This window comes from Emys orbicularis, chromosome 15 (genome assembly GCF_028017835.1).
Source record: "Emys orbicularis isolate rEmyOrb1 chromosome 15, rEmyOrb1.hap1, whole genome shotgun sequence".
NCBI lineage: Eukaryota > Metazoa > Chordata > Testudines > Emydidae > Emys > Emys orbicularis.
Genome location: NC_088697.1, coordinates 303,405 through 322,197, shown reverse-complemented (window position 1 = coordinate 322,197; position 18,793 = coordinate 303,405). Strand labels below are relative to the sequence as shown.

General features: G+C 70.2%; 1 protein-coding gene across 1 annotated transcript; it reads left to right on the top strand.

Moving 5' to 3' along the window:
- The first annotated feature begins 17,898 nt into the window (after positions 1-17,898).
- On the top strand, positions 17,899-18,793 carry MBLAC1 (metallo-beta-lactamase domain containing 1). Its single transcript, XM_065416974.1, is given in 4 exon segments — positions 17,899-18,017; positions 18,019-18,287; positions 18,290-18,336; positions 18,338-18,793. Coding segments are annotated over 4 exon segments (891 nt in total).

Here is an 18,793-nt window from a genome sequence, read left to right as displayed (position 1 = left end):
GGGGCAGATTCACCGTGGAGAGGGTGAGCTTTGTAGTTGCAGAGAGTTCCTTTAGAAACAGTTCATAGGTTATAGTCCAATGTTCAAAGCTCCTCCTATTGAGGGCGTCCCAGTGTAACTGGGACCTCCAGCTTGTGACTCAAACTTCCCCTGATGAACCCTAAGCAGAGCTGAGATGAACAGGATCAGGATGCCAGGATCTTTGATACAATTTCATGTCCTCTTTGAGAAGCTGGGAGTGCCCCGGGGAACAAAAGGTCATGAGGATGACTGTGAAGCAGGTCCATCACCGGTTCTTAGCTACAGAATGAACATAAGGCCATTTGCTTGTTCCTCCACCACTCACGGTACATTTCAAAGAGAGATGAATACCGGCCTCTCCCGGGTTCACAGTTCATGTACATGATATCGGCATACAGCCTAGACAGGGACTTTTGATGACACTGTCATATGTAAACACACAAAAACACAAAAGTCATCTCCCCACCTGTCTTCTGTGGGGTATTTATTTGGCGGATGTTTAACCCTTTCCAGCCATGGGCCACAGGACGGCAGGGGGGAGCTGGGCTGTAAGGGGGGCAGGAGGGGATTTGGGGGACAGGGGGAGCTGGGCTGTAAGGGGGGCAGGAGGAGGGTTGGAGGGTGGGAGGGGCTTGGGGGGCAGGGGGAGCTGGGCTGTACGGGGGGGTTGGGGGCAGGAGGGAACTGGCTGTAAGGGGGGCAGGAGGAAGGTTGGAGGGCGGCAGGGGTTTGGGGGGCAGGGCAGAGCTGGGCTGGAATGGGGGGCAAGAGGCAGGAGGGGGTTTGGGCAGGAGGGAGCTGGGCTGTACGGGGGGGGGGGAAGGGGTGGGTGTGACGAACTGGGACTGTTCTTAAAGTGGTCTGTGAATGCTGACAGGGGAGTGTGGCTGGATGGTCTGCATTGGGGGATGGGAGACTGACTGAAAATACCTGAGCCTGTAACATGAGAACCCAGGAGGGGGCTGGGGCCAGGTGACACCTTTGCCCGGGAAACTGGACAAAGGCTGGGGGAGGGGTCGCTGAAGGCAGACTCTGGGAAGCTGGCTGGTGAGGTGGCTGGAGGCAGGGAGGGCTCTGACCTCTGGAGGGGGCTGGGTGCCCGAGGACCCCAAGATGGACCTAACTGAGGGGTATCCTGTTGTCTGTGCCGGCAAGACCTGTCTCGGACTGTATTCCGTCGTCTAAATAAACCTTCTGCTTTACTGGCTGGCTGAGAGTCATGGTGAATCGCAGGAAGCCGGGGTGCAGGGCCCTGAGTCCCCCCTTACTCCGTGACAACTGGTGGCAGCGGTGGGATCTACTGCACCCCGTGGACGGCGCTTCCTGCAGTAAGTGACTGGGGAGCAGTAAAACGAAGGGGGATTGACGGGGACCAGGCGTGCTGAGGAGTCAGAGAGAGACGGTTATCACCCCTGGGAGTGTGTGACCAGCGAGAAGGACTTTTGCAGTAACAGGGTCCCCCGGGGGATCGCAGCGAGTGGTCCCAGGGGCGGAGGAGTCTGCAGCTCGACCCTGGCAGAGAGGTGGTGACCTCGAGAAGGGCTGGCACACTAGGGGTCTCCCTGGAGACTGTGGGGAGCGGTGAGCACACAGGCCTGTGAGTGGCCAGCAGGAAGATGTATGCCAAGCGGCTTAAGAGCGACCTGGTGGAGCTGTGCAAGCAGAGGGGGGTGCGCATTGGGAGGCTCACCAAAGAGCAGCTCATTGCCCAGCTGGAGAAGGGAGATCGCGCGAATGAACTGATCCCTGTCTCTGAGGGAAGCAGCCTGGCAGATGCAGCGCAGGCCCCAGTGTCTGTCCCAGCTGGGAGTGGTCAGCCGGCTGCTGAGGGCTTCCCGAGACCCCTCCTTCCTACGCCTAGGGGAAGGGTGGGGAGGAGCCCAGCAAATACCGAGGGCGCAGGGACCCCCCGGCCAGCAGGGGATCCTCCCGGCCACGTGCAGCATCCGTGGAGCGGAATGGGCTGGAATGGAGATAGAGCTAAAACTGAGAGAGCTGGAGGATCGTGAACACCAGAGACAGCATGAACGGGAGGAGAAAGAGAAACTGAGGCAGCATGAACGGGAGGAGAAAGAGAAACTGAGGCAGCATGAACGGGAGGAGAAAGAGAAACTGAGGCAGCATGAACTGGAGCTGGCGAGGCTGAAGGGCCGCGAGACCCCGGCTGCGGTGAGTGAGGGGGGACCCAGGACTGTACGGAGCTTTGATAAGTGCATCCTGGCCCCACGTAAGGAGGGGGAGGACATGGATGACTTCCTGGATGCCTTTGAGACGGCCTGCGAGCTGCACCAGGTTGATCCTGCAGACAGACTCCGGGTTCTCACCCCCTTACTGGACCCAAAGCCTTGGCCTTGTACCGCCAACTGGAAGAGGCGGAAAAAGGGGACTATGAACTATTCAAAAAGGCCCTGCTACGTGAGTTTGGGCTGACTTCTGAGATGTACCGGGAAAGGTTCCGGAGTCAGGATAAAACCCGGAGATCTCATATCTGCAACTAGCCGTCCGCATGGAAGGATACACCAGCAAGTGGGCTGCTGGGCCCAGACAAAGGAGGACCTGGTTAAACTGCAGGTACTGGAGCAACTGTATGAGCGGTGCCCATCCGACCTGAGGCTGTGGTTGAGGGACAAAAAGCCAGAGAACCCGCGACATGCAGGCCGGCTGGCCGATGAGTTTGTGAAGAGCCGGTCGGGGGCTGGCCGGGAGGAGTCCCAAAAGAACAGTCCCAGTTCGTCACAGTGGGGGTTGGGGGGCAGGAGGGAGCTGGGCTGTACGGGGGGCAGGAGGGAGGTTGGGGGGCAGGAGGAGCTGGGCTGTATGGGGGGCAGGAGGGGGTTTGGGGGGCAGGGGGAGCTGGCTGTAAGGGGGGCAGGAGGGAGGTTCGGGGCAGGAGGAAGCTGGGCTGTATGGGGGGTAGGGGGTTGGGGCAGGGGGAGCTGGGCTTTAAGGGGGGCAGGAGGAAGGTTGGAGGGCGGGAGGGGCTTGGGGGCAGGGCAGAGCTGCGCTGGAATGGGGGGCAAGAGGCAGGAAGGGATTTGGGGCAGGAGGGAGCTGGGCTGTACGGGGGGGTAGGGGGCAGGAGGGGGTTTGGGGGGCAGGGGGAGCTGGCTGTACGGGTGGGTAGGGGGCAGGAGGGGGTTTGGGGGGCAGGGGGTGCTGGGCTGTAAGGGGGGCAGGAGGGAGGTTGGGGGGCAGGAGGGAGCTGGGCTGTATGGGGGGTAGGGGGCAGGAGGGGGTTTGGGGGGCAGGAGGAGCTGGGCTGTACGGGTGGGTAGGGGCAGGAGGGGGTTTGGGGGGCAGGGGGAGCTGGGCTATACGGGTGGGTAGGGGGCAGGAGGGGGTTTGGGGGGCAGGGGGAGCTGGGCTGTAAGGGGGGCAGGAGGAAGGTTGGAGGGCGGGAGGGGCTTGGGGGGCAGGGCAGAGCTGGGCTGGAATGGGGGCAAGAGGCAGGAGGGGATTTGGGGCAGGAGGGAGGTTGGGGGGGCAGGAGGGAGCTGGCTGTACGGGGGGTAGGGGGCAGGAGGGGGTTTGGGGGGCAGGGCAGAGCTGGGCTGTAAGGGGGGCAAGAGGCAGGAGGGGGTTTGGGGCAGGAGGGAGCTGGGCTGTACTGGGGGTAGGGGGCAGGAGAGGGTTTGGGGGGCAGGGGGAGCTGGCTGTACGGGGGGTAGGGGGCAGGAGGGAGTTTGGGGGGGCAGGGCAGAGCTGGGCTGTAAGGGGGGCAGGAGGAAGGTTGGAGGGCGGGAGGGGGGTTTTGGGGGCAGGAGGAGCTGGGCTGTACGGGGGGGTAGGGGGCAGGAGGGGGTTTGGGGGGCAGGAGGAGCTGGGCTGTACGGGGGCAGGAGGGAGGTTGGAGGGCAGGAGGGAGCTGGGCTGTACGGGGGGGGTAGGGGGCAGGACGGGGTTTGGGGGGGCAGGAGGAGCTGGGCTGTATGGGGGGCAGGAGGAAGGCTGGAAGGCGGGAGGGGCTTGGGGGGCAGGGGGTGCTGGGCTGTAAGGGGGGCAGGAGGGAGGTTGGGGGCAGGGCAGAGCTGGGCTGGAATGGGAGGCAAGAGGCAGGAGGGGATTTGGGGCAGGAGGGAGGTTGGGGGGCAGGGGGAGCTGGGCTGTACGGGTGGGTAGGGGGCAGGAGGGGGTTTGGGGGGCAGGGGGAGCTGGGCTGTACGGGTGGGTAGGGGGCAGGAGGGGGTTTGGGGGCAGGGGGAGCTGGGCTGTAAGGGGGGCAGGAGGAAGGTTGGCGGGCGGGAGGGGCTTGGGGGACAGGCAGAGCTGGGCTGGAATGGGAGGCAAGAGGCAGGAGGGGATTTGGGGCAGGAGGGAGGTTGGGGGCAGGGGGAGCTGGGCTGTACGGGTGGGTAGGGGGCAGGAGGGGGTTTGGGGGGCAGGGGGAGCTGGGCTGTACGGGTGGGTAGGGGGCAGGAGGGGGTTTGGGGGGCAGGGGGAGCTGGGCTGTAAGGGGGGCAGGAGGAAGGTTGGCGGGCGGGAGGGGCTTGGGGACAGGGCAGAGCTGGGCTGGAATGGGGGGCAAGAGGCAGGAGGGGATTTGGGGCAGGAGGGAGGTTGGGGGCAGGAGGGAGCTGGGCTGTATGGGGGGGTAGGGGGCAGGAGGGGGTTTGGGGGGGCAGGGGGAGCTGGGCTGTACGGGGGAGTAAGGGGCAGGAGGGGGTTTGGGGGGCAGGGGGAGCTGGGCTGTACGGGTGGGTAGGGGGCAGGAGGGGTTTGGGGGCAGGGCAGAGCTGGGCTGTAAGGGGGCAAGAGGCAGGAGGTGGTTTGGGGCAGGAGGGAGCTGGGCTGTACTGGGGGTAGGGGGCAGGAGGGGGTTTGGGGGGCAGGGGGAGCTGGGCTGTAAGGGGGGCAGGAGGGAGGTTGGGGGCAGGAGGGAGCTGGGCTGTACGGGGGGGTAGGTGGCAGGAGGGTGTTTGGGGGCAGGAGGGAGCTGGGCTGTACGGGGGGTAGGGGCAGGAGGGGGTTTGGGGGGCAGGGCAGAGCTGGGCTGTAAGGGGGGCAAGAGGCAGGAGGGGCTTTGGGGCAAGAGGGAGGTTGGGGGGCAGGAGGAGCTGGGCTGTACGGGGGGAGTAGGGGGAAGGAGGGGGTTTGGGGGGCAGGAGGAGCTGGGCTGTACAGGGGGCAGGAGGGAGGTTGGACGGCAGGAGGGAGCTGGGCTGTACGGGGGGTAGGGGGCAGGAGGGGGTTTGGGGGGCAGGGGGAGCTGGGCGGTACGGGGGGGTAGGGGGCAGGAGGGGGTTTGGGGGCAGGGGGAGCTGGGCTGTAAGGGGGCAGGAGGGAAGTTGGGGGGCAGGAGGAGCTGGGCTGTACGGGGGGAGTAGGGGGGAAGGAGGGGGTTTGGGGGGCAGGAGGAGCTGGGCTGTACAGGGGGCAGGAGGGAGGTTGGACGGCAGGAGGAGCTGGGCTGTACGGGGGTAGGGGGCAGGAGGGGGTTTGGGGGGCAGGGGGAGCTGGGCGGTACGGGGGGGTAGGGGGCAGGAGGGGGTTTGGGGGGCAGGGGAAGCTGGGCTGTAAGGGGGCAGGAGGGAGGTTGGGGCAGGAGGGAGCTGGGCTGTACGGGGGGTAGGGGCAGGAGCGGGTTTGGGGGCAGGGCAGAGCTGGGCTGTAAGGGGGGCAAGAGGCAGGAGGGGCTTTGGGGCAGGAAGGAGGTTGGAGGGCAGGAGGGAGCTGGGCTGTACGGGGGGTAGGGGGCAGGAGGGGGTTTGGGGGCAGGAGGAGAGCTGGGCTATACGGGGGGTAGGGGGGCAGGAGGGGGTTTGGGGGGCAGGAGGAGCTGGGCTGTACGGGGGGGTAGGGGGCAGGAGGGGGTTTGGGGGGCAGGGCAGAGCTGGGCTGTACGGGTGGGTAGGGGGCAGGAGGGGGTTTGGGGGGCAGGGCACAGCTGGGCTGTAAGGGGGCAGGTGGGAGGCTGGAGGGGTTTGGGGGCAGGGGGAGCTGGGCTGTACTGGAGGGGTAGGGGGCAGGAGCGAGGTTGGGGGGCCAGGGGGAGCTGGGCTGTACGGGGGGGTAGGGGCAGGAGGGGTTTGGGGGGCAGGGGAGCTGGGCTGTATGGGGGGTAGGGGCAGGAGGGGGTTTGGGGGGCAGGGGGAGCTGGGCTGTACGGGGGGGGTAGGGGGCAGGAGGGGTTTGGGGGGCAGGGGAGCTGGGCTGTATGGGGGGGTAGGGGGCAGGAGGGGGTTTGGGGGCAGGGGGAGCTGGGCTGTACGGGGGGGGTAGGGGCAGGAGGGGTTTGGGGGGCAGGGGGAGCTGGGCTGTATGGGGGGCAGGAGGAAGGTTGGAGGGCGGGAGGGGGTTTTGGGGGGCAGGAGGAGCTGGGCTGTACGGGGGGGTAGGGGGCAGGAGGGGGTTGGGGGGCAGGGCAGAGCTGGGCTGTATGGGGGGCAGGAGGGGGTTTGGGGGGCAGGGCAGAGCTGGGCTGTATGGGGGGGTAGGGGGCAGGAGGGGGTTTGGGGGGCAGGGGGAGCAGGGCTGTACGGGGGGTAGGGGGCAGGAAGGGGTTTGGGGGGCAGGGGGAGCTGGGCTGTATGGGGGCAGGAGGGAGGTTGGGGGGCAGGAGGAGCTGGGCTGTATGCGGGGCAGGAGGGAGGTTGGGGGGCAGGAGGGAGCTGGGCTGTACGGGGGGGGTAGGGGGCAGGAGGGGGTTTGGGGGGCAGGGGGAGCAGGGCTGTACGGGGGGCAGGAGGGAGGTTGGGGGGCAGGAGGAGCTGGGCTGTATGGGGGGCAGGAGGGGGTTTGGGGGGCAGGGGGAGCAGGGCTGTACGGGGGGGTAGGGGGCAGGAGGGAGGTTGGGGGGCAGGAGGAGCTGGGCTGTACGGGGGGGGTAGGGGGCAGGAGGGGGTTTGGGGGGCAGGGGGAGCAGGGCTGTACGGGGGGCAGGAGGGAGGTTGGGGGGCAGGAGGAGCTGGGCTGTACGGGGGGGGTAGGGGGCAGGAGGGGGTTTGGGGGGCAGGGGGCGCTGGGCTGTACGGGGGGGTAGGGGGCAGGAGGGGGTTTGGGGGGCAGGGGGAGCTGGGCTGTACGGGGGGTAGGGGGCAGGAGGGGGTTTGGGGGGCAGGGGGAGCTGGGCTGTATCGGGGGGTAGGGGGCAGGAGGGGGTTTGGGGGGCAGGGGGAGCAGGGCTGTACGGGGGGTAGGGGGCAGGAGGGGGTTTGGGGGGCAGGGGGAGCTGGGCTGTATGGGGGCAGGAGGGAGGTTGGGGGGCAGGAGGAGCTGGGCTGTATGGGGGGCAGGAGGGAGGTTGGGGGGCAGGAGGGAGCTGGGCTGTACGGGGGGGGTAGGGGGCAGGAGGGGGTTTGGGGGGCAGGGGGAGCAGGGCTGTACGGGGGGCAGGAGGGAGGTTGGGGGGCAGGAGGAGCTGGGCTGTATGGGGGGCAGGAGGGAGGTTGGGGGGCAGGAGAAGCTGGGCTGTACGGGGGGGGTAGGGGGCAGGAGGGGGTTTGGGGGGCAGGGGGCGCTGGGCTGTACGGGGGGGTAGGGGGCAGGAGGGGGTTTGGGGGGCAGGGGGAGCTGGGCTGTATGGGGGGCAGGAGGGAGGTTGGGGGGCAGGGGGAGCTGGGCTGTATGGGGGGGTAGGGGGCAGGAGGGGGTTTGGGGGGCAGGAGGAGCTGGGCTGTACGGGGGGGGTAGGGGGCAGGAGGGGGTTTGGGGGTAGGAGGGAGCTGGGCTGTACGGGGGGGTAGGGGGCGGGAGGGGGTTTGGGGGGCAGGGGGAGCAGGGCTGTACGGGGGGCAGGAGGGAGGTTGGGGGGCAGGAGGAGCTGGGCTGTATGGGGGGCAGGAGGGGGTTTGGGGGGCAGGGGGAGCAGGGCTGTACGGGGGGCAGGAGGGAGGTTGGGGGGCAGGAGGAGCTGGGCTGTATGGGGGGCAGGAGGGAGGTTGGGGGGCAGGAGGGAGCTGGGCTGTACGGGGGGGTAGGGGGCAGGAGGGGGTTTGGGGGGCAGGGGGAGCAGGGCTGTACGGGGGGCAGGAGGGAGGTTGGGGGGCAGGAGGAGCTGGGCTGTATGGGGGGCAGGAGGGGGTTTGGGGGGCAGGGGGAGCAGGGCTGTACGGGGGGCAGGAGGGAGGTTGGGGGGCAGGAGGAGCAGGGCTGTACGGGGGGGTAGGGGGCAGGAGGGAGGTTGGGGGGCAGGAGGAGCTGGGCTGTACGGGGGGGGGTAGGGGGCAGGAGGGGGTTTGGGGGGCAGGGGGAGCAGGGCTGTACGGGGGGCAGGAGGGAGGTTGGGGGGCAGGAGGAGCTGGGCTGTACGGGGGGGGGTAGGGGGCAGGAGGGGGTTTGGGGGGCAGGGGGCGCTGGGCTGTACGGGGGGGGTAGGGGGCAGGAGGGGGTTTGGGGGGCAGGGGGAGCTGGGCTGTATGGGGGGCAGGAGGGAGGTTGGGGGGCAGGGGGAGCTGGGCTGTATGGGGGGGTAGGGGGCAGGAGGGGGTTTGGGGGGCAGGAGGAGCTGGGCTGTACGGGGGGGTAGGGGGCGGGAGGTTGGGGGGCAGGAGGAGCTGGGCTGTACGGGGGGGTAGGGGGCAGGAGGCGGTTGGGGGGTAGGGGGAGCTGGGCTGTACGGGGGGGTAGGGGGCAGGAGGCGGTTGGGGGGTAGGGGGAGCTGGGCTGTACGGGGGGGTAGGGGGCAGGAGGGGGTTTGGGGGTAGGAGGGAGCTGGGCTGTACGGGGGGCAGGAGGGAGGTTGGGGGGCAGGGGGAGCTGGGCTGTACGGGGGGGGTAGGGGGCAGGAGGGGGTTTGGGGGGCAGGGGGAGCTGGGCTGTATCGGGGGGTAGGGGGCAGGAGGGGGTTTGGGGGGCAGGGGGAGCAGGGCTGTACGGGGGGTAGGGGGCAGGAGGGGGTTTGGGGGGCAGGGGGAGCTGGGCTGTATGGGGGCAGGAGGGAGGTTGGGGGGCAGGAGGAGCTGGGCTGTATGGGGGGCAGGAGGGAGGTTGGGGGGCAGGAGGGAGCTGGGCTGTACGGGGGGGTAGGGGGCAGGAGGCGGTTGGGGGGGTAGGGGGAGCTGGGCTGTACGGGGGGGGGAGGGGGCGGGAGGTTGGGGGGCAGGAGGAGCTGGGCTGTACGGGGGGGTAGGGGGCAGGAGGCGGTTGGGGGGTAGGGGGAGCTGGGCTGTACGGGGGGGAGGGGGCAGGAGGGGGTTTGGGGGGCAGGAGGAGCTGGGCTGTATGGGGGGGGTAGGGGGCAGGAGGCGGTTGGGGGGTAGGGGGAGCTGGGCTGTACGGGGGGGGAGGGGGCAGGAGGGGGTTTGGGGGGCAGGAGGAGCTGGGCTGTATGGGGGGGGTAGGGGGCAGGAGGGGGTTTGGGGGGCAGGAGGAGCTGGGCTGTACGGGGGGTAGGGGGCAGGAGGGGGTTTGGGGGGCAGGGCACAGCTGGGCTGTAAGGGGGGCAGGTGGGAGGCTGGAGGGGTTTGGGGGCAGGGGGAGCTGGGCTGTACTGGAGGGGTAGGGGGCAGGAGCGAGGTTGGGGGGCAGGGGGAGCTGGGCTGTACGGGGGGGTAGGGGGCAGGAGGGGGTTTGGGGGGCAGGGGGAGCTGGGCTGTATGGGGGGTAGGGGGCAGGAGGGGGTTTGGGGGGCAGGGGGAGCTGGGCTGTACGGGGGGGGTAGGGGGCAGGAGGGGGTTTGGGGGGCAGGGGGAGCTGGGCTGTATGGGGGGGTAGGGGGCAGGAGGGGGTTTGGGGGGCAGGGGGAGCTGGGCTGTACGGGGGGGGGTAGGGGGCAGGAGGGGTTTGGGGGGCAGGGGGAGCTGGGCTGTATGGGGGGCAGGAGGAAGGTTGGAGGGCGGGAGGGGGTTTTGGGGGGCAGGAGGAGCTGGGCTGTACGGGGGGGTAGGGGGCAGGAGGGGGTTTGGGGGGCAGGGCAGAGCTGGGCTGTATGGGGGGCAGGAGGGGGTTTGGGGGGCAGGGCAGAGCTGGGCTGTATGGGGGGGTAGGGGGCAGGAGGGGGTTTGGGGGGCAGGGGGAGCAGGGCTGTACGGGGGGTAGGGGGCAGGAAGGGGTTTGGGGGGCAGGGGGAGCTGGGGCTGTATGGGGGCAGGAGGGAGGTTGGGGGGCAGGAGGAGCTGGGCTGTATGCGGGGCAGGAGGGAGGTTGGGGGGCAGGAGGGAGCTGGGCTGTACGGGGGGGTAGGGGGCAGGAGGGGGTTTGGGGGGCAGGGGGAGCAGGGCTGTACGGGGGGCAGGAGGGAGGTTGGGGGGCAGGAGGAGCTGGGCTGTATGGGGGGCAGGAGGGGGTTTGGGGGGCAGGGGGAGCAGGGCTGTACGGGGGGGTAGGGGGCAGGAGGGAGGTTGGGGGGCAGGAGGAGCTGGGCTGTACGGGGGGGGTAGGGGGCAGGAGGGGGTTTGGGGGGCAGGGGGAGCAGGGCTGTACGGGGGGCAGGAGGGAGGTTGGGGGGCAGGAGGAGCTGGGCTGTACGGGGGGGGTAGGGGGCAGGAGGGGGTTTGGGGGGCAGGGGAAGCTGGGCTGTAAGGGGGCAGGAGGGAGGTTGGGGGCAGGAGGGAGCTGGGCTGTACGGGGGGTAGGGGGCAGGAGGGGGTTTGGGGGGCAGGGGGAGCTGGGCTGTATGGGGGGCAGGAGGGAGGTTGGGGGGCAGGAGGGAGCTGGGCTGTACGGGGGGGTAGGGGGCAGGAGGCGGTTGGGGGGTAGGGGGAGCTGGGCTGTACGGGGGGGGAGGGGGCGGGAGGTTGGGGGGCAGGAGGAGCTGGGCTGTACGGGGGGGGTAGGGGGCAGGAGGCGGTTGGGGGGTAGGGGGAGCTGGGCTGTACGGGGGGGAGGGGGCAGGAGGGGGTTTGGGGGGCAGGAGGAGCTGGGCTGTATGGGGGGGGGTAGGGGGCAGGAGGCGGTTGGGGGGTAGGGGGAGCTGGGCTGTACGGGGGGGGAGGGGGCGGGAGGTTGGGGGGCAGGAGGAGCTGGGCTGTACGGGGGGGTAGGGGGCAGGAGGCGGTTGGGGGGTAGGGGGAGCTGGGCTGTACGGGGGGGGGAGGGGGCAGGAGGGGGTTTGGGGGGCAGGAGGAGCTGGGCTGTATGGGGGGGGTAGGGGGCAGGAGGGGGTTTGGGGGGCAGGAGGAGCTGGGCTGTACGGGGGGCAGGAGGGAGGTTGGGGGGCAGGGGGAGCTGGGCTGTATGGGGGGGTAGGGGGCTGTACGGGGGGTAGGGGGCAGGAGGGGGTTTGGGGGGCAGGGGGAGCTGGGCTGTATGGGGGGCAGGAGGGAGGTTGGGGGGCAGGAGGGAGCTGGGCTGTACGGGGGGGTAGGGGGCAGGAGGCGGTTGGGGGGTAGGGGGAGCTGGGCTGTACGGGGGGGGAGGGGGCGGGAGGTTGGGGGGCAGGGGGAGCTGGGCTGTACGGGGGGGTAGGGGGCAGGAGGCGGTTGGGGGGTAGGGGGAGCTGGGCTGTACGGGGGGGAGGGGGCAGGAGGGGGTTTGGGGGGCAGGAGGAGCTGGGCTGTATGGGGGGGGGTAGGGGGCAGGAGGCGGTTGAGGGGTAGGGGGAGCTGGGCTGTACGGGGGGGGAGGGGGCGGGAGGTTGGGGGGCAGGAGGAGCTGGGCTGTACGGGGGGGGTAGGGGGCAGGAGGCGGTTGGGGGGTAGGGGGAGCTGGGCTGTACGGGGGGGTAGGGGGCAGGAGGGGGTTGGGGGGTAGGGGGAGCTGGGCTGTACGGGGGGGGGAGGGGGCAGGAGGGGGTTTGGGGGGCAGGAGGAGCTGGGCTGTACGGGGGGGTAGGGGGCAGGAGGGGGTTTGGGGGGCAGGAGGAGCTGGGCTGTATGGGGGGGTAGGGGGCTGTATGGGGGGGTAGGGGGCAGGAGGGGGTTTGGGGGGCAGGAGGGGGGGTCGAGGCAGTTCTAGATGCAGGGGGACGTAACCCCCCTCCCGGAGCCCCAGTTCTGTGGGGGCGGGGTCAGGAGGGGGATTTGACGTCATGGGGGAGGGGCCGGGGGGCACCAGGCCTCCCGGGGGGGGGGGGGGGAACTAAGGCTCGCGAAGGCGTTTTGAGTTTTTTTTATCATTTCTGTCCCTCGGCGCTGCCCGTCGAGCCCCGTGTTCCCAACATGGCGGCGGCTTCACTGCACACAGAGCCGTAAACACCACTTTCACTATGCGGTGCCCTGTTGGTAACTTCCGCTGAGGGGTACCAACATGGCGGCGCCCGTAATAGCCTCGCTTCCGGTGGGGTCAAAGATGGCGGCTTCCAGGGATTCACTTCCGCCTGTCCTGCCTCTTACAAAATGGCGGCGCCCAAGTTTCGCTTCCGTTCCCCAACCCGCCTCCCAACATGGCGGCGCCCGGGGGCCATTTCCGGGTTTCTATCGTCCCACCCTACGGAAGAAACCATCGACGGTTAAGGGAGGGGGTGAGGCCAGATCAATAAAGAGCAGGGGGGGACTCTTGAAGGGCCAGGGTGGCCACCAAGGGCTAATGGCGGCAGCATTCTGTGAACCTTCAGTGTCCGTCAGTGCTACCCGTTGAGCGCCGTCTTTCTAACATGGCGGCGCCTATGGGCCCATGTTGCCACAGGAGAGCCAGTTTCAAGATGGCGGCACCCAGTTGCTAACTTCCGCTAAAGAGCAGGTGGAGGAGCTACCAAGATGGCGGCGCCCGTCGAGCCCCTTCTGTGGGGAACTTCTGCCGCCTATATGGCGGCGCCCAGGACAGGATCGCTTCCGCTAAGAGCATAGTTGGCTTCCGGTCATTCACTTCCGGTGCGGTTCCTGCCTCCCAACCAGATTGCTCCTAAGAGCTATTTCCGGTATCGCGCGGCACGCTACGGACGAGACCATTGTAAGGGTCACTGGGGGGAGCAGGGCTGAGGGGGGGTCTTGCTGGGGGGAGATGGGTCACTGGAGGGAGCAGGGGGTGAGGGGAGGTCTGACTGGGGGGAGATGGGGTCACTGGTGGGGAGCAGGGCAGATGGGGGGGTGAGGGAGGTCTGGCTGGGGGGAGATGGGGTCACTTGGGGGAGCAGGGCAGACGGGGGGGGTGAGGGAGGTTTGTCTGGGGGGAGATTGGGTTACTGGGGGGAGCAGGGCAGAGGGGTGAGGGGGGATCTGGCTGGGGGGAGATGGGGTCACTGGGGGGGCGCAGCGCAGGGTGGTGAGGGAGGTCTGGCTGGGGGGAGATGGGGTCAAGGGGGGGGGTGAGGGAGGTTTGTCTGGGGGGAGATTGGGTTACTGGGGGGAGCAGGGCAGAGGGGTGAGGGGGGATCTGGCTGGGGGGAGATGGGGTCACTGGGGGGGCGCAGCGCAGGGGGATGAGGGGGATCTGGCTGGGGCGAGATGGGGTCAAGGGGGGGTGCAAGGCAGGGGGGTGAGGGGGGATCTGGCTGGGGGGAGATGGGGTCACTGGGGGGGCGCAGCGCAGGGTGGTGAGGGAGGTCTGGCTGGGGGGAGATGGGGTCAAGGGGGGGGGGTGAGGGAGGTTTGTCTGGGGGGAGATTGGGTTACTGGGGGGAGCAGGGCAGAGGGGTGAGGGGGGATCTGGCTGGGGGGAGATGGGGTCACTGGGGGGGCGCAGCGCAGGGGGATGAGGGAGGTCTGGCTGGGGGGAGATGGGGTCACTGGGGGGAGCAGGGCGGGGGTGAGGGGGATCTGGCTGGGGCGAGATGGGGTCAAGGGGGGGTGCAAGGCAGGGGGGTGAGGGGGGATCTGGCTGGGGGGAGATGGGGTCACTGGGGGGGCGCAGCGCAGGGTGGTGAGGGAGGTCTGGCTGGGGGGAGATGGGGTCAAGGGGGGGGGTGAGGGAGGTTTGTCTGGGGGGAGATTGGGTTACTGGGGGGAGCAGGGCAGAGGGGGTGAGGGGGGATCTGGCTGGGGGGAGATGGGGTCACTGGGGGGGCGCAGCGCAGGGTGGTGAGGGAGGTCTGGCTGGGGGGAGATGGGGTCACTGGGGGGAGCAGGGCGGGGGTGAGGGGGGATCTGGCTGGGGCGAGATGGGGTCAAGGGGGGGTGCAAGGCAGGGGGTGAGGGAGGTCTGTCTGGGGGGAGATGGGGTCACTGGGGGGGCGCAGCGCAGGGTGGTGAGGGAGGTCTGGCTGGGGGGAGATGGGGTCACTGGGGGGAGCAGGGCGGGGGTGAGGGGGGATCTGGCTGGGGCGAGATGGGGTCAAGGGGGGGGTGAGGGAGGTCTGTCTGGGGGGAGATTGGGTTACTGGGGGGAGCAGGGCAGAGGGGGGGGTGAGGGGGTCTGGCTGGGGGGAGATGGGGTTACTGGGGGGTGCAAGGCAGGGGGGTGAGGGAGGTCTGGCTGGGGGGAGATGGGGTCACGGGGGGAGCAGGGCGGGGGGGTGAGGGGGGATCTGGCTGGGGCGAGATGGGGTCAAAGGGGGGGTGCAAGGCAGGGGGTGAGGGAGGTCTGGGTGGGGGGGTCACTTGGGGGAGCAGGGCAGAGGGGGGTTGGGGGGTCACGGGGGGAGCAGGGTAGTGGGGGGTCTGGCTGGGGGGAGATGGGGTCACTGGGGGGTGCAAGGCAGGGTGTGAGGGAGGTCTGGCTGGGGGGAGATGGGGGAGCAGGGCAGAGGGGTGAGGGGGGATATGGCTGGGGGGAGATGGGGTCACTGGGGGGGAGCAGCGCAGGGGGGTGAGGGAGGTCTGGCTGGGGGGAGATGGGGTCACTGGGGGGAGCAGGGCGGGGGTGGGGGGGATCTGGCTGGGGCGAGATGGGGTCAAGGGGGGGTGCAAGGCAGGGGGGTGAGGGAGGTCTGTCTGGGGGGAGATTGGGTCACTGCAGGGGAGCAGGGCAGGGGGGTGAGGGAGGTCTGGCTGGGGGGAGATGGGGTCACTGGGGGGAGCAGGGCAGTGGGGGGGGTCTGGCTGGGGGGAGATGGGGTCACTGGGGGGTGCAAGGCAGGGGGTGAGGGAGGTCTGGCTGGGGGGAGATGGGGTCACGGGGGGAGCAGGGCGGGGGTGAGGGGGGATCTGGCTGGGGCGAGATGGGGTCAAGGGGGGGTGCAAGGCAGGGGGGTGAGGGAGGTCTGGCTGGGGGGAGATTGGGTCACTGGGGGGGAGCAGGGCAGAGGGGGGGTGAGGGGGTCTGGCTGGGGGAAAATGGGGTCACTGGGGGGAGCAGGGCAGAGGGGGGGTGAGGGGGGTCTGGCTGGGGGGAGATGGGGTCACTGGGGGGAGCAGGGCAGTGGGGGGTCTGGCTGGGGGGAGATGGGGTCACTGGGGGGTGCAAGGCAGGGGGGTGAGGGAGGTCTGGCTGGGGGGAGATGGGGTCACGGGGGGAGCAGGGCGGGGGGGTGAGGGGGGATCTGGCTGGGGCGAGATGGGGTCAAAGGGGGGGTGCAAGGCAGGGGGGTGAGGGAGGTCTGGGTGGGGGGGTCACTTGGGGGAGCAGGGCAGAGGGGGGTTGGGGGGTCATGGGGGGAGCAGGGTAGTGGGGGGTCTGGCTGGGGGGAGATGGGGTCACTGGGGGGTGCAAGGCAGGGGGGTGAGGGAGGTCTGGCTGGGGGGAGATGGGGTCACTTGGGGGAGCAGGGCAGACGGGGGGGTGAGGGGGTCTGGCTGGGGGGAGATGGGGTCACTGGGGGGGAGCAGCACAGGGGGATGAGGGAGGTCTGGCTGGGGGGAGATGGGGTCACTGGGGGGAGCAGGGCGGGGGTGAGGGGGGATCTGGCTGGGGCGAGATGGGGTCAAGGGGGGGTGAGGGAGGTCTGTCTGGGGGGAGATTGGGTTACTCGGGGGAGCAGGGCAGAGGGGGGGTGAGGGGGTCTGGCTGGGGGAAAATGGGGTCACTGGGGGGAGCAGGGCAGAGGGGGGGTGAGGGGGGTCTGGCTGGGGGGAGATGGGGTCACTGGGGGGTGCAAGGCAGGGGGGGTGAGGGAGGTCTGGCTGGGGGGAGATGGGGTCAAAGGGGGGGGTGCAAGGCAGGGGGTGAGGGAGGTCTGGGTGGGGGGGTCACTTGGGGGAGCAGGGCAGAGGGGGTTGGGGGGTCACGGGGGGAGCAGGGTAGTGGGGGGTCTGGCTGGGGGGAGATGGGGTCACTGGGGGGTGCAAGGCAGGGGGGTGAGGGAGGTCTGGCTGGGGGGAGATGGGGGAGCAGGGCAGAGGGGTGAGGGGGGATCTGGCTGGGGGGAGATGGGGTCACTGGGGGGAGCAGGGCGGGGGTGAGGGGGGATCTGGCTGGGGCGAGATGGGGTCAAGGGGGGGTGCAAGGCAGGGGGGTGAGGGAGGTCTGTCTGGGGGGAGATTGGGTCACTGGGGGGGAGCAGGGCAGAGGGGGGGGTGAGGGAGGTCTGGCTGGGGGGAGATGGGGTCACTGGGGGGAGCAGGGCAGTGGGGGGGGTCTGGCTGGGGGGAGATGGGGTCACTGGGGGGTGCAAGGCAGGGGGTGAGGGAGGTCTGGCTGGGGGGAGATGGGGTCACGGGGGGAGCAGGGCGGGGGTGAGGGGGGATCTGGCTGGGGCGAGATGGGGTCAAGGGGGGGTGCAAGGCAGGGGGGTGAGGGAGGTCTGGCTGGGGGGAGATTGGGTCACTGGGGGGGAGCAGGGCAGAGGGGGGGTGAGGGGGTCTGGCTGGGGGAAAATGGGGTCACTGGGGGGAGCAGGGCAGAGGGGGGGTGAGGGGGGTCTGGCTGGGGGGAGATGGGGTCACTGGGGGGAGCAGGGCAGTGGGGGGTCTGGCTGGGGGGAGATGGGGTCACTGGGGGGTGCAAGGCAGGGGGGTGAGGGAGGTCTGGCTGGGGGGAGATGGGGTCACTTGGGGAGCAGGGCAGACGGGGGGGTGAGGGGGTCTGGCTGGGGGGAGATGGGGTCACTGGGGGGGAGCAGCACAGGGGGATGAGGGAGGTCTGGCTGGGGGGAGATGGGGTCACTGGGGGGAGCAGGGCGGGGGTGAGGGGGGATCTGGCTGGGGCGAGATGGGGTCAAGGGGGGGTGAGGGAGGTCTGTCTGGGGGGAGATTGGGTTACTGGGGGGAGCAGGGCAGAGGGGGGGTGAGGGGGTCTGGCTGGGGGAAAATGGGGTCACTGGGGGGAGCAGGGCAGAGGGGGGGTGAGGGGGGTCTGGCTGGGGGGAGATGGGGTCACTGGGGGGTGCAAGGCAGGGGGGTGAGGGAGGTCTGGCTGGGGGGAGATGGGGTCAAAGGGGGGGTGCAAGGCAGGGGGTGAGGGAGGTCTGGGTGGGGGGGGTCACTTGGGGGAGCAGGGCAGAGGGGGTTGGGGGGTCACGGGGGGAGCAGGGTAGTGGGGGGTCTGGCTGGGGGGAGATGGGGTCACTGGGGGGTGCAAGGCAGGGGGGTGAGGGAGGTCTGGCTGGGGGGAGATGGGGGAGCAGGGCAGAGGGGTGAGGGGGGATCTGGCTGGGGGGAGATGGGGTCACTGGGGGGAGCAGGGCGGGGGTGAGGGGGGATCTGGCTGGGGCGAGATGGGGTCAAGGGGGGGTGCAAGGCAGGGGGGTGAGGGAGGTCTGTCTGGGGGGAGATTGGGTCACTGCAGGGGAGCAGGGCAGGGGGGTGAGGGAGGTCTGGCTGGGGGGAGATGGGGTCACTGGGGGGAGCAGGGCAGTGGGGGGGGTCTGGCTGGGGGGAGATGGGGTCACTGGGGGGTGCAAGGCAGGGGGATGAGGGAGGTCTGGCTGGGGGAGATGGGGTCACGGGGGGAGCAGGGCGGGGGTGAGGGGGGATCTGGCTGGGGCGAGATGGGGTCAAGGGGGGGTGCAAGGCAGGGGGGTGAGGGAGGTCTGTCTGGGGGGAGATTGGGTCACTGGAGGGAGCAGGGCAGGGGGGTGGGGGGGTCTGGCTGGGGGGAGATGGGGTCACTGGGGCTGCGAGGGGGGGTCCAGCTGGGGGGAATTGGGGTCACAGGAGTGCAAGGGGGGGTCTGGCTGGGGGGAGGAGTGGGAGTGAGGCTGGGGGCGGGGTGACTCAGGGCCCCGCAGCCTCTCACCCCGCCTCCCCCATGTCTGTCTCTAGGGCAGGAGCAGGCCCCAGGAGGGGGCACAGTCCGGCGCAGACTCAGGACCCCCAGCAACCCCTGGGACTCTCTGAACTCCGCCCACGGACAACCCTGCGACTCCCAGACCTCGGAGGCCTGCAGCGCCCCCCGCCTGCCCCCCGCCAATCTCCAGCCCCCTCCTCACCCCATGAGCCTGCCGAGGCCCCCCCCGCCGCCCCCCAACACCCCCGTGCACACGGCCCCCCTGGGGCTCTCCCGGATCCCCGGCGCCCCCTACGCGGTGGAGGTGCTGCAGGAGGGCTACAGCCAGGCGCTGCCGGACGGCTCCACCCGGGCCGACGGCTCCGTCACGCTGCTGCGGGGGCCCCGGCTCACCCTGGTGGACACGGGGGGGCCCTGGGGGCGGGAGCGGCTGCTGGGGCTGCTGGCGGCCCAGGGGGTGGCCCCAGGGGACATCTCCCACGTGGTCTGTACCCACGGCCACTCCGACCACGCCGGCAACCTCAACCTCTTCCCCGGGGCCACCCTGCTGGTGGGCTTCGACCTCAGCCAGGGGGAGGGGCTTTACCTGCCCCACGGCCTGGGGGGCGGCACCCCCTACCTCATCGACCCGGGCCACGTGGAGGTGCTGCCCACGCCGGGCCACACGGCCGCCCACACCAGCGTACTGGTGCGGGGCACGGCGCTGGGCACAGTGCTGGTGGCCGGGGACCTGTTCGAGCGGGAGGGGGACGAGGGCGCCTGGCAGGCGCTGAGCGAGGACCCGGCCCGGCAGGAGCGGAGCCGCTGGCAGGCGCTGGCCCTGGCCGACGTCGTGATCCCCGGCCACGGGCCCCCCTTCCGCGTGCTGCGGGCGGGGGGCCCCACGGCCCCCTGCGACCCACTGAGCCCCGATTAA